We start from the raw sequence: 23,420 nt of genomic DNA, 5'->3' as shown, positions 1-23,420 counted from the left end.
TCGCGTGCGCCCTGCCTTGGTTCTGCCTTGTTCTTTGTTCCCTCAGAATGCGGTAGCACTGGGGACAGGTCACTCCATGAGTCCGTACCTTACATACGGCGATGTACTCGTCCCAATCACCATAGTCAGAGTTGATTACTCCTCCCCAATGTGGACAAGGCAAAAACTGTAGAATGCAGGTGAGAGGGAATCCAGAAAGGATGATTGCCTCTGCAGGGTAAGAACGCCGTGGTTTGCTGATCCACCCCGCGCCGTTCCAGGTCCCTTTTTTCATCTTTTTCATCTACGACAATTTATCTGGTCTGCGTCTAACTTCTAAGGACAAGAGGAGCACCACCTCTTGAACCCTTCATCATAGTCAAACCCCGTTGCACGCAGCACGCGGCATGCCATCGGACATTGGACCCTTTGCCCGTCTCTCCTCTCATGCTATCCCGTCTATGACTGTCCCTCTTGTCGCAGGTGAACAAGTCTGCTCCTTGCGCAATCCTACTGTCACGATTGATCCTCGACATGGACCAGTCGCCTAAAGCCTAAACAACGAGCAAGGACTGTAAATCCTCGCAAATCCCTCGATGATGTGTCTGCTGCTGCTGTGCCCCTCCTCGTCTCGTCTCTTCTCCCAGTATTCTCCTCGTCTCCAAGCACCCATCACATCACATCACATCACCATTGTCTCCGTCTCAGTCTCAGTCATACTCGAGGACCCAAGGTGGTAAGAACTGTAGTCCTTCCGACACTTCTCCATCACATCAAACCTCTCTACTACTTACCTTCCAATCCACGGATAGGTGTCTCTGGGTGTGCCTCTCTCTCCGCCCCTCCCCTCCATCCGGACCCAGCTCTATCCTTTGCGCACAGAGAGATGCACCATGCAAACACCCCAGATCCCTGCTTGATGCTCGTCAACCGCCAGGCCCAACCTGGCATGGGCCGGACAAGGCCGCCAGGGGTTCTCTCGACAGCCACTGTCTGTGCTTCTCTCTGACCACCCACACCACGAACAGGGGTCGCCTCTCTTTACTGGCCCTGAGACGCTCGTGGACGTCTCCTTTGCTCCCCAAATCCACCAAATGTCCCGACACCCTCTTCCCAACTTCGAGACGTGAGACGCAACAGCTCTTCCCCAAGCGACTCATTCTCAGACCAGCTTATCCCGTCCCGTTTCCGTCTCTAACCATTACAACAGCAATAGCACACAGTCATTCACACCCTCGAGGCTCGACTGTGCACTCACTCACTTACCTGGAGCTCGTGTTTCTCAACAGCTGCGCTGGTCCCAAAACACGCTCCAACATTGCATCCTTGACAGCAACCAAGATCCCGGGACTCGTGCGAATCTGCAGAAGCGCTCCGCCTCCAAAAAGAAAGACCTTCAGACACCGCTTGGGTCACACGCTCACCCTCAACATCACTCACAGTTTACCCATACACCGCTCACACCCGTGCCTGGGAGTTCGCCTGCAAACTGCAACGGGGGGTTCCAGTCGTCCACCACCCCGACACAGCAAATCCACATAGTTTCCGATCTTAAGCTGGAAACAAGGCGCGATCGTGCGTCCCACCACCATTAAACTTCCAGGGACAACGTCAGTTCACGTCACTACCGCCCTTTTCTCGCTTTCTAGAAACACTCAAGAGCCGTCTTGCCCCCATTGCCCCGTCCGCGACCTCTCATTCTTCCGCCACATCCGCATTGGGATTGCAGACCGCGCCTACGGAAATCAGCTTGATGCGGCCTCAAATGTGCATGGGAGTACAGACGATCTACCTTTAGTGAAAATCTGGAGAGTTAGGGCGTATTTGCAAGAAGGACAACGGGATCAGTAGCCAAAATGGCCTTACCAAGGGAGTCGAGCTTTATGCCGGCCATCAAATGCTCGTCATGCGGCCTCGATGTGGAAATTTCCATGATGGGCGAGCACGTCTGCGGCGGTCCAGGAGCAGAGCGTAAGCTATTCACACTCGATCCAAATCTTTCGCAGAGTCAAGCTCACATCATTTACAGCATCGGCGCCGCCAGATCGTCCAGACAGCCTGGGCTCATATGATCAGCCGCCGCCGTTGGACAACAAGTACGGACGCATGGCACCTCCAACATTAGATACTAGTGCCGCCAGTATGCCAATAAACCCATCTTGACTCCTCGCGCGTAGTTGGCTAACCGAAGTAGATCTCCCATACTCGCGGCAAGGGCAATTAACACCTATAAGCACATCGACTGGTTCAATCAGCATCTCACCCAAGACACCGAACAGCCAGGCTATGGGCCGCAACGACGACTATTTCCAACCGCAAATCGCGAACGACTACAACTCAAGCCAACAATCTCGACGACCTGGAGGATACGGGGCATTCGATGATGGGGACGACTACGGTTCTGAACAGATGTACCCAGGCGAACAAAAGAAGCAAGCGCCAAGTCTTCTCCAGCGTATGAACACAATCGCGCCGGGGCCTTTCGAGATGGGCAGGAGAGCGGGAGGAAGAGGAGCCACAAAGAACGCTTTCGCCCCTTCGAGACAGGATTCTTTGACTCCGGATGACAACATGACAAACGACCGGCCACTGACTTCAGCGTCCAACAACTCCTTCATGTCTTCTGGAAGCAGCAACGCTGGCGGTATTGCGCCACCGAGACTACCAAGAAAGAATGGTTATGGAGGATTTGGGCCGCCAGGAACAACCCCCGAAGATATCGAACCCGAAACCTATGTTAGCCGCGCAGGCACCTTCCCGCGACCTAGCGAACCTATTGAGCCGCCTCTGAGAACGCCCTCAGCACCTCCTACCCGATCTGACAGGCTTAGAGGACAGCCGAACGGCGGAGAGCATGAGAGGAAGATATCAATGGGACCCGACACATCGAGAGCTCCGCCGCCAAGAACGAGTCTTCTGCGCCCGACGACGTCTGGAAGGGATGGTGCGCCCCAAGTGGACCTGGCGAGCGAGTTCGGTTCATCAAACCCGTATCACACTCCTTCAGCTTCTACGTCGTCCGGAGCGTCCATGTTCAGCCATGGTCGCCAGGCCAGTTCTCAGAGCAGCTCACAGTCCAGCCCGGCGAATCCACGTGTACGTCGAAACCCGTCAGACGTGACCAACTTTGACAACTTGATGAACGACATTGAGTCTTCCATGGAGGCTATGAAGTCTCCTGGTATGCCGCCGCCACCACCCCAGAAACCGCTGGCGAACCCGTACTCGAATCGTCGCGCACCGCCATCTGTGGACCTTCGAGATGATCCAGCTGTGCAAGGAGGCAGACCCCGTGCGAGATCGCCACTTGCGACACCAGACTACGACCGTCGCAACCCCATGGACCGTAATCCCATGGATCGTTACAACCAAAAACATGAGCGTCAAGCCAGCGATCAGCGCAGCGTTTCGTCTCCGCCCCGCAACCGGCCCTCGCGAGGCAACTGCAAGTCTTGTGGCGATGCCATCACTGGCAAAAGCATTTCATCCTCAGACGGCCGTCTCACCGGACGCTACCACAAGGCTTGCTTCGTCTGCACAACATGCCGAGAGCCCTTTTCTTCAGCGGAATTCTACGTTCTCAACGACAAGCCTTACTGTGGTAACCATTATCACAAGCTCAACGGCAGCTTGTGTGGTTCCTGCAGACGTGGCATCGAGGGTCAATACCTGGAAGACGAAGAACGCATCAAGTACCACGTCGGTTGCTTCCGCTGCGGCGACTGCGGGATGTCCTTGTCAAACGGCTACTTCGAAGTCAACGGCCGATCATACTGCGAAAAGGACGCCTGGCGCCGCATGCAACCACCGCCTCGAATGGTCAACGAAGAGCGACGAGGACGCTCCCCTGGTGGTCTCGGTGTTCCCGGACAAGGTGGCCGCCGACCCAGTAACGGACAGACCGGCATGAGACCACCAATTGGCCTTCCTCGCGGGCAGAGAATGGGTCCCGGTGCCGGACTTGCGCCGCCCATGCCGCCTACCATGAACAAGCGCATGACGAGACTCGGAATGATGTAAACCGCCAGGAATGCCAACCCGGATCCTTTCCGACTAAACGTATTCGATTCGTCGTATATGAATCATCATTTACAATGCATTTTTAATACCCCACGACACGCTTACGACCACGACACAAACCTCATCTCAACCTTCACCACATACACTTCCATTTTTTGTTTACCATCTGAGTTTTATATACCCAGTCCTTTGTGGACTCTGTTGATACCTGCATCGGACGACGCGCTTGTCTCGTCTCCGTTTTGAGCATGAGCTTCACAGAAGCTCTTGGGGAAGGGGGAAGCCATTTACAACATTGGAGACATTCCAAATTACATGGCAAGAAGAAGCAAAGGAAGTACCTTGCAGGCGATGGGGTTGCACATAAGTGCTTGTACATAGCTAGCCATCAAAAGAGGCTCGCCGGTTTTGAGACCATAACCCGTAGCAAGCCCCAAGAGAAAGATCAATCTTGAGTCAATACCTTCAACTATTTGCCAGAAGTTTGTGTTGCACGTGGATTACCCGAAGTCAGTCTGACTGACGATGGCACAGTCTCGGCTCGTGGCTCTCTATTTGTATTCACGTCGTATACAGTCGCCATCCATGATCAAAATAGTCTATTCTTTGATGTATCTAGACCGGATGGTGTCGATTTGTGAGATACAAGCTGACAAGCTCTCATTCCGCCTCGTTGTGCGTCATCTCAGACTTGCACCCTCTACCGATCTCATCAACTTGAACATCGACCCCGACTCTCAACTTCCCTCTGCAGATACCTGAATCTCGCAGCGAACAGGTCATTGCTCATGACTCTCAAGACCGTTCTTTTCCTAAGATGAATCGGCCGATGGGAGCTGGACGTACTGTTCACGCGGAAGAGGACGCTGGGAGGGCACATTGTCGAGGACTCGCCATGTTCCGAGGACTCACGCAACCACTGCTGGCCTGAGAGATGAATTTTGAGGGGCTGTTGTTTTCTCATGTCGATATTTCCTTGAAGAAGATGGAACGAATGAGGTGGGCGGGCATAGGATAGATCTTGGAATAGACTGGATAGCGTCTACATATGGTAGCATGGAAAGCTTGGCATGTCCGTACTTCCCAGACTTCAATTTTCTAAAGGTTAGTGGGCTTTCATTTCGAGGTGAGTAGGATATTCATCATTGTGATGGCTTCATTCAGAAGCTCTCAAGTCATTTGTCCTATGCTTAAGTAATCATGTAAGATGCCCTAATAAGTAGGTAGGTACTCCCACGTCGAAAGTTGGTGGAGTACTTCAGTTTTGCGAAAATGTCATGCTCCACCAGGAGGTTGTTTCAAGAAGAGTGGCTAGTGTCGTGGGTTGATGAGGCTGGCATCGTGCGCTGGATACTTCGCACGGTTGAAGGACAATCCGAGTCGCCTTGGCTGACCACGTTCTGGCGCGCGGCGTGTCCGTACAGAGGACAGTGTCAGTGGTTCGTCTGGTTGAGAGTGGCCCGGTTGGGTTTCACTGCGAGCGGGTGTTCCGTGGAGCGCGTGTGCATTGCTAGATGGAAATAGAAAGAGTGGATGGGACGTCAGACGGATGGATGGCGGGCCTCTCGCTCGTTCTGAGACTGTCGAGCGTCGACACGTACACCAGGAAGTCAACGTGGTCGGACAGGAGAGGATAGAATGCCAGACGTTGTTGGATGAACGTGACGGTGGTACGCGAATTGCTGACAACTTGGCAAGGTAAGGGGAAGACAAAACAGAGCGCCCGTGCCTATTAGCCAGATGTTTTTGGCGGACGGTGGTGGATAAGGGGGATGTTGTGATTTCTTCTCTTGCTGCAGCTGTTAGACATGATACGTGAGGTCTGGCGATGGTTTGATTGGGAAGTTTCTTTTTCCCCCATCAATCTTTTCTTTCGCGACGCCTCTCATTGATGGAAATGATGTGTTTGCAATTTCGAGATAAGAGCGCTCGCCCTGCGTCCACAGCCGCAAGTCACCTGCAGATTGCAGCCGGTCCCTCCTTGCCTTGCGCTGCGGTAGAGCGTAGGCAAGTGGTTATGTCGTGCGTCTTGGTTCGGAAGCTATCAGAGCAAGACTGCAATGGAAGAGACATCGAAGAGTTCGAAGTCGCGCGCATTTATGCTGGTTTGATCTTGAGAGCACAGGCTTTCTGTTCTGCTGATGCAAGGCCAAAGTGTGAGGCAGAGGGCACTGTCTATTGCGGGTGTCTGTGTGATGTGATCCCTTACGGAGGCAATGACATTCAGTGGCACCTTCTTGAACGGGCAGAGGGCCGTGAAGATCTTCTTCAACTACCTCTCCCACTCCTCGAGCCGGGTCAGTTGTCTTTGTTAGTGACTTGGAGTCATAGCTGAGAATGAGCGGGAACGGTTGGACCCGCGTATTCCCTTCGAGAAACTTGTTATCCCCTTGCACGTCGCACTTCTCCTCCTTATTCGTGCGGTATCCAGACGTAATTGCCATCTTTGCCTCGTCGTTTGCAAGGCCTTCCACACTTCCCCTCGCTGAGGCAGCCAAGACGCGTGGGATATCCGGCAGCGGCAAGGTACGTGTAAAGTGCTTTTTCAGCGTAAGGGGCTAGCCGAGCTGATGAGGTATCTCGACGCCCGAAATTGGGTGTCTCGGTACTTTGGAAGAAAAAGGCGATTAACTCGGATCGACAGGGGTGTCATGGAAAGGGGAGCTCGGGACTAGCGTGGTTTTGAAAGCGCCACTTTTTGGTGCCGTTCCTGGTTTCGCAGCGTACCTTAGCCAAGAAAATGCGGCTTGGATTGGCCAGGGAAGAGAAACAAGCCAACACCGTCTTTCAGGGCGTTCAACTTTTGGCCAAAATTTTCGGTCAAGTCGCCTCTAGTGAAGGATACTATGCTCTTTGTTCGCGAAACAGGACCAACGGCGCGGGACCTGTGCTTGATAACTCGGCATTGAGGTCGAACGCGTGGCTTTCTTTGTCGTCTTGGATTTTGAAAATCTTCGTCGTTTGTCTCGTCCGGGCAGCATCAACGGGATGCAGAACAAGATGAGGTGTCCTGGTACAATCACCCTCCTGAGATTGAGACATCCACTGATCGCTGGCTTAACCGGCGAAACATAAAGCGCGCTGCCAGCTGCCGCTATGGTGTGTAAATTTGTAAGGCATCTTGGATGGGGACGATTGCGATTAAAGTGCTTCAATATGGCTCCAGTGAATCCAGTCCGAACTTGGCTCTCCCCTTTTTTTTCTGTTAGTGTCGCTTGCCGAATGCCACTGGAGTCTGGCAGAGATGTTTGGGCAGAAAATAAAAAAAAAGTCCGTCATACCGTATATCCATGCCAACTGTGACAGCAATGGTCCCGCCCATCCCGCGCGACCTGAGTCTGGTGTGATGGATTGATTGCCGGGTGCCGGCGCCGGCAGCCAGGACCTGACTCCCATCCAATCCTCTTGTCAACAAGAGGTGGAGGGACTCAGGGAGGACCGGTGGGCGACATTTGCGTCCCTCTTTTAGAAATTAGGTGGACGGTGGCCACTTTCTCACGCAACTGGCGATCTACATCCGACTTGGAGAATGGTCGGATTCGTCACTTTGCGACTTGTTGGTTGGCTTGCTGCTGTCTGTCTCCTTTTGCGTGTTGCAATGTGAATGCGGCGACGTACGCGGTCTATCTGCAGATATCCGCGGGACGCCTTCGAGATACCTCGAGGTACATTTTGGGCCAAAGTACCTACCTTTCGTGCTTACGTGCCCTCCTTGAAGTGTAGGAGAGAGTAGGCGGCCAATTGTATGTACATCGTTCTTTCTTATCCAATTTAGATCCCACGTCGTTCTTGTACCTTACGAGATGTACTTCGTACCCTGGGTCTCTACCTAAGCAATGGAGCAACTCGATTGGCGGTCGCCCTTTCCTCTTTTTTCTCAACTTCCTTGCTTCCCCTTCCATGATCCTCCTGCCTCTTGCCTAGTTAGTGCGCCTTCCTTTTTCTTGTCCTTCCTGCCCACTATTCTTTGCCCAGAGCTCGACTCGACCTCCTCTCTCTCCTGAGTTCTGAATCCTGGCAACCGCTGCCATTGTCGTAGTCGTCTCTGTCCTTCCACCTGCCTTCCACTCCTTCTCCTTTCTTCCCCTTTCTGGCTCTTGGTGGTAGAAACAATAATCTTCCTGCAATCGCGGCAATAGCAATAAACACTATCGTCGACATTGTCTCCGTTTCACCTCAGATCTCACTTGGATTTTGCGGAGAGGCGTGTTCCAGTCTAGACTTTTCTGTCTCTTCCTCCCTTTCTTCCCCCGCGCTACCTACTCGCCCCCCGTCCGATCCATTGCACCACACCCCCCGAAAAAAATCCCAGCTGGGTCTCCTTTGATAGGAGCCGTGCCACTCTCTAATCAACGAGTCTTATCCAATCTCGCCAAGCCCCCATAACAGGTCCCGCTCACACTGCAGCGTTGTTGTCGTTCGAGCCAGGTTTCTTCTCGATTGGGTTTTGCGAGGCGCGCGAGAGCTCACCACGTTCCTTTCATACTTCGAAAGACCAGCGCTTCGGGTCGTCATTCCTTTGGTTGTGTGTTTTCCCGACCGCCGCAGCATGCCTCTATAGCGCCGCGGCAAACATTCCAACCGTAACCTATACCCAATCGCCCGTTCGATCAGCACCCTTTTTTTCCACAGCGGATTGCCGATTCTTTAATAATCCCCAGTCGACCGCCGCCCGCCGCCGCTTGCCGCTGCCGCGCTGGCCATGTTGACCATGCTCAAACAACAATCATCGAGAGGCTTCATCGCCCCGAGGGCTCGCCCCAAGACGCTGCTCTTTCTCGCTCTGGCAATTGTCACCGTCTACTTCCTGGCCACACGCGGCGCTCCTGCCGGCTATCACGTCGTCCCCTGGAACCAAGACGGCACCTCTCCACCCCCCGAAAAGGCCGCACCTCCTGAACCGCCAAAGTCGGAAGAGGAGAGGAAGCAGGATGAGGAGAGACAAAAGCAAGAGAGAGAAAAGCACGAGCAAGATCTGCGAGACGAGTTCGCGCGGGAGTATGAAGCTGCCAAGAAGTACGTGCCCTCCTGTCAATCCCGACTGCGGGAACGTCAGCTGTCACGCATGCAGGAGAGACTGACATTTTAAACTTTACAGGCTTCCCGGCAACGACGCGATCTACGGAAACACACTTAACTCTCTGAAGGATAAGGAAAACAGGACCGCCGAGCACGCCGCCAACCTCCGTGAGTCTGGCACGCAGGAGGAGGCCTACACCAACCAGCGACCGGTCTACTTCAACCCTTACCCCGACTACAACAGCGAAGAATGGAACAAGACGCATCGCGCGCCTCATGTGCCCTGCATTGGTGCGACTGGCGAGGCCGTTGATGATCTCTTAGTCTTCAAGGGTCATCCTGCGAAATTCCCCAACCCGGGCTTCGGTGGCTTCGACGTCCTGGACATGGATGGCAACATTTGCTACGAGCGCGAGACCAGACTTGGACCCTACGGTCTTCTTCCTCAACTCAGCAAGGCCGGTCTTCGCATTGACTGGGATAACATCAACTGGGGCGACCTCCAGGAGAAGTGTATTGAGAGAAACGCTGCCCGCTTCGACGAGGGTAAGCCCAACGAGTACATCAAGACTGCTTACCCCGACATCGCCGAGAAGTACGGCAAGGAGGTTGAGGAGGAAGAGGAGGCCAACGAGAAACGAGGCCTTACCAACAAGTTCAGGGGCGGGTCCAAGGGCGCTAAGGTGACGACTCCCGACGCCCGTACTGCTGTCCTTCTTCGAACCTATACCGGCAAGAAGTACACGGAGAACGACAAGCAGGTCATCCGTTCTCTCATTTCTGAGCTTTCGCTCCGATCCGGTGGCGAATACCAGGTTTTCCTGCTACTGCATGTTCGCGACCAGGCTCTCGACATCTGGAACGACGAAGCCACGTACCAGTACGTACTCAACGAGCATGTACCTCTCGAGTTCCACGGCATTACCAAGCTGTGGAATGACCAGGCTATGTGGAACCTGTACACAGCACTTACCGACGAGAACGAAAAGAGTGTGCATTCTGCCCAATGGCTGTCGGTGCAGAAGTTCAGCCAGGACCATCCCGAGTTCGACTTTATCTGGAACTGGGAAATGGACGCCAGGATCATCGGCCACAACTACGACTTCCTAAAGCGCCTCTCCGACTTCTCCAAGAAACAGCCTCGCAGAGGTTTGTGGGAGCGCAACGAGCGTTACTATATCCCCGATTTCCACGGAGACTACGATACCGACTTCCGCAAGGACGTTGAGCAGCGCACCCGCGGCAACCAGATCTGGGGCCCGCCCAAGCTGCCTTTCATCAACCCCGTCGGCCCTAAGCCTCCTGTCGAAAACCCCGAGAAGGAGCCGTACAAGTGGGGAGTTGGCGAGGATGCGGACATGATCACTGTCGGCCCCATCTTCAACCCGATCAACAGCAGCTGGATCATCTCGGACCACATTTGGGGCTACAGAGACGAAAAGTTCCCCGACCCTGCAAAAACCCTCCCCCGCCGAACCACCATTGTCACCCAATCTCGTGTCTCCAAGCGCCTCTTGGACATCATGCATGTTGAGAATCTTCGTGGCAACCACATTGCGTCGGAGATGACCCCTCAGACTGTCGCGCTTCTCCACGGCTTCAAGACTGTGTTTGCACCTCACCCTACCTGGTTTGACCGCCCCTGGAATGGCACTTTCCTCGAGAAGTGGTTCAATCCTGGCCCTCGCGGCGAGAGCGGTGGCGAGGGCAGTCCTATGGGCTGGGGAAGAGAGCGTAGATACCAGGGCATGACTTGGTACTACCGCGCCGAACCCCCACCAAGACTGTACAACAACTGGATCGGATATGTCGACACTAAGATTGGCGGCAAGAACTGGGAGAGAGCGCACGGTCGTCCGTGTCTGCCACCCATGATCCTCCATCCCATCAAGGAGGTCAAGCCGACAGAACCCGGATTCGCGACCCAGTTCGAGCTCTTCTACGGCTGAACGTGCCCACGCAGAACTATGGTGTATGATGTACGAACAAGACTTGCTTCAAACTGGGTTTCGTGGTCTCGCTGGCAAGAGCGACGATGTATGAAGCAGAGCACTGGCAGCAGAAACAACCGGACATGAGAGTTTTCAATGGGATTTGGAGGGTACCTATCCTGGAGAACAGGCGCTGCTACGAATACCACTACATGCCCGAGAGGCTATGAATATCAACGAGCTTCAGGCAATCGCCCCGGGAACCGTGGCGACATTTACCGATCCATTCCGTCCATACGCATGCGGGCCACAGGTTAGATATGAAATCGTTACGGTGTTGCCTTCGGAGCGAGACGTTGTCTCTTTCAAATCAACTGTTTCGGCCTTCACGTGTGAAAACGGGTTACCGTTTTCATCACTAGTGATGCATCTTCAGTAAAAAAACATGGCACATTTTCACTCTTCTTCATTGTCCAATGCCGACAAACCCTATTCTTTCTCCCCTACCTTACTTTACTCTCTTTTTTGGGCATTTTTACAGCGATTAGACCTTTTCCCTAAACGGCCGGCTTTACTTTTCTAGTTGTACAAAGGGTGGATGTAGATGGATTGTGTGCGTAGGTGGGAAACCAATGTTGCCGGTTTTCGGGACCGAGTGAGCGTAGATATGTAGAGTATCTCTATCCTTCGGGAACTAGAAGATGAGGGAAAACCTGCCAATTGTAATTGTCATGGGTCATATTGCTGGTCTTTCATGAGTGACATGTTGCGACTCTGTGATTATACATGCTGAGCTTTGACTTGCAAATGGGTAGGTTCTACGGTCTTGGCTTGGCCTCTCAAGGCTGGATTATACAAGACTTCAGAACCTGATCTATATATTGCCGATGCAAGTACCAGGCAGCCTCGGGCTCAGGCGTCTATCTAGCTCTCGTATGTAAGGACTCCTCGTCTCCGCCAACATGGAAGATGAAAGCAAGTTGATTTGACCGATCTGACTGATCTGGTTCAGTTTGTCCGGGTGATTGATGTCCACATGTCAATGGGCAGACCAGGTGTTGCATGTTGCTAGGACAGTTGAGGAACTTCTGGCAGAAGAGCTTCTTGAATATCCTATTCGGATTAGCAATCTGGGTCTCAGGTTATTAGTTCTCGGTGAATTATTCGGCCGGTAATATGCCGAGGCAGGGACGGGATGAGGACCGGTGATGAGATTAATGAGAATGGGTTGTTCCGGCTTAGGGCGATAAGCTTGGTGCTTGGGCATCCTGCTCAACTAAAGCCACACGTTCTTATTGCGTCCGAAAGACTGGAAGATTGAATTTGGATGTGCTGTGTTCAACCACGGAAGCCTGCGCTTCTCGGTGCCTTTATACGGAGCAAGTGGCCGGCGGGTGGCCTCAGGCTGGATGCTTGCTTTCTGGGTGGCTTGATGTTGGGTTTGGGTTTAGGCTTTGGGTTGGGAAGAATGAGATATGGAATTCATTGGGTGTTGATGTGATCTGGGCTGCTTACTTCGTTGTGACAACTCGGCATTACCACATCTACCTTACTGGCCATAGAAGAGAGTCACTCCGGGGCAGTCAACGTGGGTACCAATTTGCTATGGAAGAGGCCGATAGTCTAGGCGAAAGACAAATAACCTCTTATGTCACAACAGAATGTCGTCGAATCGCGCTCAGATGTGCGTCCAACGAGGCCGAGGCGGATACCAGGCTGGTGACGGGATCTTCAGAATCTCGGTATCTGGGCTGTTTTGGCAGCCTCACAGGACACATCGGATAGCTACAGACAATAGTTACGATCCTGCAGGCTGGCTCCAGACGCAAGCGAGCACCTGCGCGGCTTCGAGATCTTCACGACGAGTGTGGAACAGAGTTGCGGTGCATCAATGAAGCTGAAGGCGAACCATCACTGGCAAGGAATTGCCTGAATTCGCCCACCTATTTGCCTGATCTGCCTTACCTGCCGTGCCTGCCTAACTGCCTGGTTACTTTGTGGAAGTTATAGACGGACGGGACACGGCATGCATTGCGCGTGGCTCCTGCCGACTTCTCCATTTTTGGGCGGGGGAAAGCGCGCCTGCCGTACCTGCCCCGCGCGGACGGGAAGGCTGTTTAAATCACGTGTACCTTGAATCTGTTGGGCAGGGCCTCTCACACCTGCAGCGTACTTCCACTTTGTTTCTTGTTACCCAAATGAGAAACCTAAAACAATCGCAGCCTGCAGCTGATGCCTATAGCCTGCAGACACCTCAGGCAGGCTCTCCTTCGACGATGCATTCCCCGCGCAAATGCGCTCGTGAGTCGTGATGATGGCCTCACTGATACGAACATGATGAGGCAGCCAGATCCATTCGCAACCCGAGACAGCACCGAACAAGAATCTGTGCCACAACAAGCCCACCTTCAATGCATCGCAAGGAAAGCCTGATGCTGTGTTTGGGGCTACAGCTGCATCTGCTGGTCCAATTGCATCACCTCAATGTGCCGTGGCTACATGACGATGCGGTACAATCAGAAATGGCCTCCTGATAGCGACTTCTATCGAGCCACTGATTCTAGAACACCTTGCATCTCAAACCTCCAAGGGCAAGAAATAGACTGTAGCACCATCGCTTGATGCGGCTCATTGGACACTCGTTTTGAACAGCCAACGGGAATCTCGAAGCTTGCAGCTTGCCCAGCCCAATGACACAAAATGAGGCTTGCAACTAGAATGCAGTGCTGACAGGAGATAAATACCCCGCTCTTCATCATGCTTCAAGTGCAAGAAAGGAGCCGATATCCTGTTGGCACCGTCCTCTCTCAGTCCTCCCTTTGCTTTCGTGACCATCTCAGTAGCTGGCATTCTGCACAAGATGGCTGCCTCTTTCGTTGACTTGGCTGGCATCGCCAAATTGGGTGTACAGCTTGCTACGAAGCTCGCAATCTATCAACTCGGCACCTCTGGATCAGATAGCGATATCCACAGTCTCAGTGACGATGTCCTTGCTACAGCGGCAGCACTAAGCCAGCTGCGGGAATTTCTCGCCGCTGATGCACTTGAGGTATCACCCGTCTACCGGTACGATGGTCGGGAAGCCATCGAAGATCTTGCAACGAGATGTGGAAAGGTGTATACCACCATTATCCGCAGCGTTTATAGAGCAAGTCTTGCTGTCAAAGTCGTCAAAGATGTGGACTTTGAGTCCCTTAGCACGGAGGACCTGAAGGCATCCAGGCTGCATGCAATCAGCGACAACATGGACTGGGATATGGTCGAGGAAGCCATTGAGACGAGTGAGGTCCAACTGCGCTGGCTCAAAGCAAGTCTGCTCCTCCACATTCAAGTAGCTGGTATTGCTGGCCTTCAGATCAAGTAAGTGCACCTTATGCCGTGACGATGAACGATTTAGCTAACCACTCCTCAGACCGAGATATCCTGGAAGCTTTGACGAGGAATTGGCCTCAAGGAGTCTGGCAATGCGTTTGTTGACATGCAAGGGCAAAGCCGCCAAGGAACTTGTCGAGATTGCTGAGAGAAAGGAACGTCTGGCGCTTGCAGACAAGCCTGACACTGAGAGCGTTTACGAATCTTCAGCAGCATCATCAGTCTGCGGCAGCGGCGTTGAAGATGACGCAGAATCCTGGAAGTCTGGCGAGACAGCTAATGACTCTAGGGCGCCATCCCCTTGTGGTGATAAGACGGAGGAGAATGCCAAGGTCACGCCCGTCGTTGAGATTGATATATCTCCTCCTCCGCCACCGCCGATGGCTGCCCCGACAAGCTTCTGGCACCAGCCATGGGACGGGGGCCCTGACGCAGGCCCGGTTGAAATCAAGCTCTTGGCACCAAAGCGTCGATTCCCAGCCAAGGTCTTCAAGTCTGTTGGCAAATGGTTCAAGCGTATTTTCAGCCGCAACACCATGCCACCCATCATCGACCTAGATCTCGAGGCGACGGTCCTGAGAAATGGACCATTCCCAGAGTCCTTCTTGGCATTGGAGCCCAAGATGCTCCGTCTCGAGCTGAAGCGCATCCTGAAGCAAAGCTCCAAGACCCCTGGCGACGCGTTCCTGATCCAGGACGACCAACTTCGTTCTGCCGTTCAGGGTGCTCTCTTCCGTGCCCAGAGAAAGGATGGCCGCACCAGGCAGCTTATCACTGTAGATGTTACCACCCGACCAGATGTCGCGGTTGTGTACATGTCGGTCGATCCGGCGGCAGAACCCGTTCACATGACTGATGTTCTGGGTCGAAAGTACGATATTCCATTTGAGCAGTGCCGCACCGTTCAAGTAAGACCCCCCCCCTTTTAGTACTCCATGAATCTTCAACTAACCGGCGTCTACAGGGTGCGCGTGTATCAATCCACCAGCGCTTCAAAGACGTCAACAGGCTCTGGAACCTCGTAAGAGACGGAGCATATGAGATCGTCGACGAGAACGACACTGTCATCACGCCAGAGGCATGGCAAACAACCATCAAGCCCGGCGCCGTTCTCCACATGCGCATCTCGGCCTTCAACGACGGCATGAATGGAGGCGTCTTCGTACCACCCGGCGCGCCGGACCCGCTCACGTGGGCCGAGCCTTACACGCCGCCGCCCATGCCACCAGGCTGCTGGAGGGGACCCCCCATGCCTCGGGGGATGCGCCCGCCGGGATTCTGCCGTCCTGGAGGCCCGGGGCCGAAGGGATGCATGCCTCCTCCACCACCGCCTACTTTTCCGCGCGTTATGCCGCACGTGATCACAGTTGAGCCTAGAGAGCGTGCGGAGCTTGGCTTCGAGCCCGACTTTGGGCCGAACCTGACGCGAGAGGAAGACCTGGGCGAGGGGCGGAAAGACCTCGGTCGGTGGGTTGCTTTGTGGACTAATGCTACGGATACGGATTTCACCTCTGACTCGGGCGGTATCCCGTCTTATGATGATGCTTCTTCCATTATGTCTGGGTCGTCCTCGTCCTCGGATGAGATTGTGGATGATTGAATCATCTTAACGTTTGTTCCTCCTCGTTAGCAACGTGGCTCTGAGGTTTTAGCCTTTCACTTTGCTGATCTGTTGGGTGTCACTCTTTTCGCCCTCAGTACCTATACGTTTATGATGTTGTCACGATTATGAGTAGGCAGGTTGGACTTGGGCTTGAACGCCTCCGTTCCTCAATTGCGTTTCGTTCGAATATGTCAATGTTGTATCCGTATGGCCAGATATCGTTATTTAATTTCTCTAATACATGACAAGTCATACTTTGTTTATGCCACTTCGGAATACTTCTCAGAGAACTCGAGCGTTGAAGCGACTCAAGGAAGCTCTGTGATACGGATCACCTCCTCTTGGCGCCCTGCCTTCATGCACGCAGAACACAAACCCAAGAAGCTGTAGTGTGGCTATGTGGCAAGGCGTTTTTCAAGCTAAAGCAAGGGTCTCACTGGTTATCTTCCACCCCATGCAGGTTGATGTGTCGCACTTGCACCCACGTCAGCATGTCTTCCAACGGTGGTTCGCCAGAAAGCCACAGCAGGCAAACTCTCGCAGGTTGAGCAGCCGCAGCAGGGCTGACTGGCTTGATTGGTTCTTGATCCTTCCTTCGCACAGTCAAATCATTATGTTCCAGATTTCCTCCCAAGGCCCTCGAAGCCTCTGAAGTTCTTCCTCTACCACCCAGATTCAACACACCGGCAACGCATACGGCTTATTCTCACCTTCGTCACCCATGGCGGATCCCTTGTCGACAGCAGGCAGTGTTGTTGGGATCATTTCCCTCGGGATTCAGGTCGTGCAGTCAATCTACCAGTACTACAGTGCCGCGAAAGACCAGCACTCCGACATTGCTCGCACCCTGCGGAAACTCGAAGATCTACAATCCTTGTTCGAAAGATTGAACACCCATCTCAGCGATCGAAAATTTCGATCCAGTGAGGCGGCTTTGCTTCAAAACATTGAGTCCACGATCCAACACTGCGAGGAGTCCATCGACGAGTTGGAACAAGAAGCGAGGAAGTTTGAGAAGAAACCGACCGACGGTGCTCGAGCTGCAATTAAAGGTGTCGTTCGTCGCTTGGCATACCCGTTTAGAGAAAGCACTCTCCTGAAGCTGCACGAAGACATTGACTATCTCATCAGTCAACTGTCTCTAGCCTTATCGCTACTGCAGCAGCAGACCATCGATCTCGTACAAGATGAAATCGAGAATACCAATGCCATACTCAACTTAATCCGAACCTCACAAGTCTCCTCCGAGATCCGAACTTGGCTCAATGCTCCTGACGCGACCTTCAACTTTACTGAAGCATGTTCGAAGAAACACCCAGGAACTGGTGCTTGGTTCGTCAACGGGCCTGAATTCACTCGCTGGTTGGAGGGGTCAAACTCGTTTCTTTGGCTGAAGGGCTTTGCCGGCTGCGGAAAGACTGTTCTGAGTTCGACGGTCATACAGCACACCCTCCGTCACCGTAGATCAAACCCCTCCATCGGGCTCTGTTTCTTCTTCTTTTCATTTAATCATGAATCCAAACAGGATGCATCAGCTATGCTCCGAGCGCTCATTTTGCAGCTATCTGACCAACTTGACTATGTTCCATGCGCACTGCAAAGAATACACGATTTGAGGAAGAAACACAACATTCCACCGTCCACGGCAGATCTACTTCAATGTTTCCGTCAGGTCTTACGGCTTTTCCAAAACGTCTACGTTGTTTTGGATGCACTAGACGAGAGCCCTCGGGAAACTAGTCGATTCGGTCTCTTGGAAACATTGAAAGAGATTCGGGATTGGTCAGAGCTGGGAGTACATCTTTTGGTGACCAGCCGAGATGAAGTAGATATTCGCGAAGGAATAGATATCGAAGATCAAGCGACCATCTTGATGAAGCACCAAGGGATAGATGATGATATTGCGAGCTATGTCTCGCAATTTCTCCGACAGCGTCTTAAGCGTTTGAACGAGCACCATTCCCTGATTGAAAAGGTCTTGACCGAGAAGGCACATGGCGTGTGAGTAGACGCATCTCAATCTGAGACTATTAATACTGACGACTGTAAGTTTTCGTTGGGTTGAATGTCAGTTCAAAGCACTCGCGACGTGTCCAAGGAGCAAGCAGGCTCTCGATCGACGACTTCAATCATTACCTCCAACGTTGGATGAGACCTACAAAAGAATGCTGGAGAATGTTCCCGACAAAGACTACGCCAAGCAGATGCTCACGATTCTCTGTTGCGCATCAAAACCATTGACTGTGCAGGAGCTAATCAACGCTTTGGCAATCGAAATCGGTGCCACGTCCTTCTTGAACCCAGATCGGCAATTGCCAGATGCAGACTCTCTTCTCGAAATCTGCCCGGGTTTCACAGAAGTAGCCATAGAACCTTACACGAGACTGGCTGTCATTCGAATTGCCCACTTCTCTGTACAGGAATATCTCGAGTCTGATCGAATTCTCCTACCGCAAGGATATGCTTCTTTCAGTATACACGAGCGCTGTGGAAATCTGCTGATGGCGTCAATGTGTCTCACTTTGCTGCTAGAATCTGAATTACAGATGTTCGGACGTGTAGAGACTGTGGAAAAGTATCCTTTTGCGGAATATGCTGCCAAGGAGTGGGTGAACCACTGGAGGAAGGGCATTGGGATTTGCGCCGCATTATACGATAACCACAGCCACTGCAACCTTGAAGTATCCCACGATAGCCTCGCTCTACGGCTTCAAGATCAGATGCTACTACTTTTCAGAGACAAGAAAGGGGCAATGAAGAATTGGTATAAACTATGGCACCTCGATTCTCACGGGGCTGGAGAAGGCGATGAGATGCCACCTCCACTTTACTATGCATCCCTTGTCGGTGCTCTATTTCTGGTAGAGAACCTCCTCGAAGACTTGGAAAGACAACGTCACCTTCAAGATTCAACATGTACATGTAGTCATCCTTGGGAGGAGAGAAGCGGTCGCTGTGGTGAACCCATACAAGCAGCGATAGCTTTGGGTCATCGAAATGTGGTGGAATTCTTCCTTGATAAAGGAGCAGACCCCAACATAATGGTGGAGCAAACACGTACTACATATGGCACACCTCTAATGACAGCTTCAGCTCATGGCCAGACAGAAGTCATCAAGTTACTGCTCGAGCGCGGCGCGGAGGTCAACGCAGTTTGGTGCATGCCACCCCTTGATCGCGGACGACGGCATTCTGACTTTACTAATGAATTTCCAACTGCATTAGTAGCGGCATCATACAGGAATGAAAATGAAGCTATCAGATTACTGCTGAAACATGGGGCGGTTGATGATGTTCCCTCCGGCTGTTCCATCTTGTACAGGTCTGCTTTGATGGCAGCGGGGGGCGAAGCTACTAGCATCCTTCTGAAAGCTTTTGACGGCACCAAGGTCACTACAAGTCCTGAGATGTTCGAGCTTTATATGGAAACAGCGGTAAAATTTGGGAATATAGACGCTGCCCAGAAGTACTTGGACGAATGGATCTTGTGCGGAAGACCTGGCTTTTCTCCCGGGAAATCACTTAAAGCAGCGTCAGCCAGTGGACATCACAGCATCGCTCAGCAACTCCTCTGTTCGGGAGCTGAGATGGCCGGCTCTGCTCGAGTCCGCCAGATATCATTGCTCAGAGACACGATAGGACCGGCGCTCCAAGAGGCATCCGGACATGGACACCTTGAAGTCGTCGAACTTCTCCTAGAATTTGGAACCGATAAAGGGATTCCCTTATGTGGCATAGACTTGAGGTATGCACTGCAGAGAGCAGCAGCCGGAGGACACGAAGAGATAGCGCGGCCGCTTCTTGACATCGGCGCTGACCCCAACACCCTGGATGGGACTCAAATGCCAGCACTGTATGCAGCGTCATTGGTCGGAAGCAAGGAGATTGTTCAGCTTCTTGTAGACGCAGGTGCGGACATTCACGGCCGATTTCGGGGGTGTGTGTTCGAATCTGTGTTGTCTGCAGCGTGTAATGGCGGCAACATGGGAGTAGTGGAGATGTTGATGGCTCGAGGCGCGTCTTTCCTGAATAGAAAGGCTGTGTCTATAAAAGTACGGAGTGGAATGGAGGGGTTTGCGGATGATCGTTGGGATCTTTGGGACCAGATAGTTTCCAACTCCCACGAGTTTGAAGCTCGGAATCTGCTCTTACTTGTGAAGCAAGGAGACATCCAAAAATTGGAAATCTGGCTTAAGAAAGAGGATTTGGACGTCTCCCTGGACCCTCTCTCCTCGGCTTCGATTGGAGGCCACATGGACATTGTTCAGAAATTTCTCGGAAGTTTGACCGTGGGAAATGTCAAAAACCGAGTTCCGAGATTACGGACCGCACTTTCAGCGGCAGTGGTAGGCAAGCACATTGAGGTTGTCAAGTCAATCCTCGGCTTCGATAGCAGAATATCCTTGCGAGAACTCGATCTGAGAAGAGCAAGATACTTGGCGTTACTGGTGGGAAACCCTATATTTGCATATCTTTGGCCTGAGATGGACTACCATGAAATTGTACAGGTTTTGGCGGAAAGACTTGATGGCTCGTTTCAAGATGACGATCTTGAACTGAGTCAGCTCTTCGCACAAGACGACGGCTAATAGGTTCCTTGGTCCTTCGATAGTCATCGTGTGGGAACGATAGAGGTGGTTGTGTTGGTACTGATGAATGTTGAGACGGGAAAAGATTGGGGCACAGAATCTACATATGTCCTCTTTATTTCACCTTCCTACTTCTATCGTGTTTTCCAGAATGTTTCAACGTCATCCGCCGGACATCATGCCGTTAATAGGTGGGCTATAGCCTGCGAAAGAACATATATGAACTACTTTAGCACAAGAGCCGACTGATCTAGAGGGGGAAACTTGTGAAATCGAGCCGGAACCAGCGCTTCCGAATGCCTTCACCACAGCCCACATATTCCACCTTCACTTCTTGAACACCGTCTCTTCCAACCTTCGGCCATCATCAAGCACCACAGCCTCAGACCCAACCATAACAAACAAAACCCTTGTAAACCCATCCGAAGCATTAACCCACTCGTGATTCACCCCTCCCTGCACAATAACCTCCCCCGCCCTAACAACCTTCTCTTCCCCGCCATCCAGCCTAAGCACAATCTCTCCAGCCAGCACGCACGCATAGTCAACACTGAGAGTCCGGTGCATAGGCGCCTTATACCGCGGCGGGAAATCCGTGAGACAAAAGTACGTCCCTGCCGCTGGTGCGCGCGGGAGAGATGTTGATAAAGTTTGCAGAGGTGTGTTGGGTGCGTTGGAGGCTGGGAGGGACGGGGTTGTGTGGAAGGAGGTGAAGCTGCTCGCTTGGGGGCCGAAGGGGTGGAATGGCGGGAGGACGGCGTCGGATGTGAAGATTGAGGTGCCGTCGTTGGTGTGACCTGTTGTTATGAGGCGGACTGGGGGTAGAGGGGTTGCTTGTGGTGCGGTGTTGGGGTTTGTTTGGTCTGACATCTTTGTTGTGAGTCTGGTGATGACTGATGGAAATGCTTGATGATCTTCTTGAGTGAGGTTCGGATGTTGCGTGGGAGAAGCGTCTTGTGATGATGTACGGATGTCGTTGATTGTTGTTCGGAGCCTAGTCTTGGCGAGACCTGCACTTTTTATATCTCACACTCAACCCATCATAACCTCAATAAACATCCACATAATCACCTAACTTCAAGCTTCGTGCTCGCATTCATAAACATGCCCCGCTCATGAGATGCGACGCCATCGCGTTAGCGGCGGATAACGGCCCAGGAAACATAAGCGCTAGCGAATAAGGCAGGAAATCAAGCTTCGATCAACACCTGCAAAGACATTGACCAAGCCAACTACAGCAGTCAAGCTAACTGCTTGTGGCATCTTGCTTTGAAACCTCGTGCAATTGATGGTAGCATTGACAGGAAGCGCGCGGCTTCTCGGGACGCGAGGTTCAGCGCGAGACCCTTGAGCTTGGTGTTTGGTGGTGATCGTGGGGGAATTGCTTGGGTAAGCGGGCGTATGCTTACATATGGATGTCGGCGACTCATAAGATGGAATTGGTTATCACGTGAAAAATCGCGACTCGGCTTCGAGTGGTGTCTTATCGCCGTTGCGGTGCATGCATGAACACACGCCTTGCGGGGATTCGGAGCGTTTCAATGCGAATTGGTGATATCAGGCACAAGTTACGATGTCGGAAAACGAGGGTACCGTCCCGGAAGAAGTCCCAATTCGGAGAACAGCTCTGCAGACGTCCATATGCTTCTTGTAGAAGGGACTACAGCTCTCGCAGGGTCACCCATCTGATTAGCAGACCACAGACATATCTCAGCCGCGGACGTCCACTGGTAGCGCGGCAGGCTTTGCCGCCCTACGAAATCGCGCATGAGGACTCTTCGATCCGGGTGTATCTGCTTTGTACTATGCCGTGGTGTTCTAGACATCTTGAACACGCGCAGTCGAGGACATGCAGTATCTCTAAACATCGTCGCAAAGGCTATTCATGAAGTTCTTTTACGACATGCACAAGTGTTCTAAGCTGTGCTACCACCACACTGCACACCTCCTCTCGGATATAAGGGCGTGTCTGGAACGACGATTTCACACGAAAGCAAGCAGAACAAATGCTGTCAATCAAAGCCTAGAAGCCCATGAGGACTCATTGTTCAACAGACCAACTTTTCTTGTGCAACTCCGAGAACCTCACGGGCAGTCTCGGCAGAGATGGACACCGGTCCGCCGATGTTTTCTATTGCCAAGCAGCCGATCCCCAGTCTCCAAAGAGACCTGAACAGGTGACCAAGTCAACGCCCAGAGCTTCGTGTGATACAACACCTGTTCACAAGACACGCCTGTTCGCGACGAACACAGATAGGCCACGGAGATGGGAAAGCAATATTCCAGAATCCCCAACGGACCAGTGCTAGGGCGACCATCATCAGTGAATAGAACCCCCATGTTCTTTCACTGAATCAGAATCATCTTCAAGAACGCTGTTCCAACAACTAGATATGATCACTTGCCTCATATCTTAACCACAGTCACCATTATGCGCGCTCTCGTGAATGATTCACTGCCTCAACGCCATCCTCTCCAGCAACACTATAAAACAAAACATTTCCACCGCGAAATCAACAAACATTCTTCTTCTAGATCATCAACACATCGAACACACTCAGACATCAATCGATCAAGCAAACCAAACACTCAAACAACCAACCAACTTACCCCTTTCCCACACATCAACCAGCAATCTTCTACGAAGAACCACACATCAAACCACAACGATTACCCAAACAACCAACAACATCAATCAAACCGACGCAATGGCTCCCACTTGGCCTGTAACTCGCCCCAAGCCTCCCCACCCTCCTCCCGACCCGGCTCCCAAGCCCCTTCCTCCCAGCAAGTAAGCAATGGACGATATAAGGAAGCATGCTTTGGTCATGGAGTGGTGGCAGGATGACCAAAAACACACCTGAAGGATGGAGATGTTCTCTTCTCCATTCGCAGTCACACCTGAAC

General features: G+C 52.4%; 5 protein-coding genes across 5 annotated transcripts, besides 1 other annotated feature; 4 read left to right on the top strand and 1 right to left on the bottom strand.

The window, feature by feature from the left end:
- Positions 1–1,835: 1,835 nt before the first annotated feature.
- CCOS01_06126 (LIM domain-containing protein) lies at positions 1,836–3,999 on the top strand (the record flags this gene model as incomplete). The annotated part of the gene is made up of 3 exons (XM_060454297.1): positions 1,836–1,950; positions 2,009–2,119; positions 2,174–3,999. 3 exons carry the CDS (start codon positions 1,836–1,838, stop codon positions 3,997–3,999), a joined length of 2,052 nt encoding a protein of 683 aa, XP_060316069.1.
- Positions 4,000–5,432: 1,433 nt separating this feature from the next.
- Positions 5,433–5,507: a sequence feature (Short protein (CCOS01_06125, KAK1531022.1) was converted to a misc_feature.).
- Positions 5,508–8,701: 3,194 nt separating this feature from the next.
- CCOS01_06124 (uncharacterized protein) lies at positions 8,702–10,967 on the top strand (the record flags this gene model as incomplete). Its single annotated transcript, XM_060454296.1, has 2 exons — positions 8,702–9,015; positions 9,098–10,967. The coding sequence occupies 2 exons, from the start codon at positions 8,702–8,704 to the stop codon at positions 10,965–10,967; spliced, it is 2,184 nt and encodes a 727-aa protein (XP_060316068.1).
- A 2,842-nt stretch (positions 10,968–13,809) lies between these two features.
- Positions 13,810–15,921, top strand: CCOS01_06123 (uncharacterized protein; the record flags this gene model as incomplete). Its single annotated transcript, XM_060454295.1, has 3 exons — positions 13,810–14,309; positions 14,362–15,229; positions 15,286–15,921. 3 exons carry the CDS (start codon positions 13,810–13,812, stop codon positions 15,919–15,921), a joined length of 2,004 nt encoding a protein of 667 aa, XP_060316067.1.
- A 724-nt stretch (positions 15,922–16,645) lies between these two features.
- CCOS01_06122 (uncharacterized protein) lies at positions 16,646–20,513 on the top strand (the record flags this gene model as incomplete). The annotated part of the gene is made up of 6 exons (XM_060454294.1): positions 16,646–17,378; positions 17,643–17,925; positions 18,023–18,338; positions 18,471–18,819; positions 19,012–19,081; positions 19,247–20,513. 6 exons carry the CDS (start codon positions 16,646–16,648, stop codon positions 20,511–20,513), a joined length of 3,018 nt encoding a protein of 1,005 aa, XP_060316066.1.
- A 327-nt stretch (positions 20,514–20,840) lies between these two features.
- CCOS01_06121 (uncharacterized protein) lies at positions 20,841–21,383 on the bottom strand (the record flags this gene model as incomplete). The annotated part of the gene is made up of 1 exon (XM_060454293.1): positions 20,841–21,383. One exon carries the CDS (start codon positions 21,381–21,383, stop codon positions 20,841–20,843), a length of 543 nt encoding a protein of 180 aa, XP_060316065.1.
- Positions 21,384–23,420: the final 2,037 nt, after the last annotated feature.

The sequence above is a fragment of the Colletotrichum costaricense genome, assembly GCF_030867565.1.
Source record: "Colletotrichum costaricense strain IMI 309622 chromosome Unknown Scaffold_5.1, whole genome shotgun sequence".
Taxonomy (NCBI): Eukaryota; Fungi; Ascomycota; class Sordariomycetes; order Glomerellales; family Glomerellaceae; genus Colletotrichum; species Colletotrichum costaricense.
Note: the sequence above shows the minus strand (reverse complement) of the source record. Positions and strands in the feature narration are given on the sequence as shown.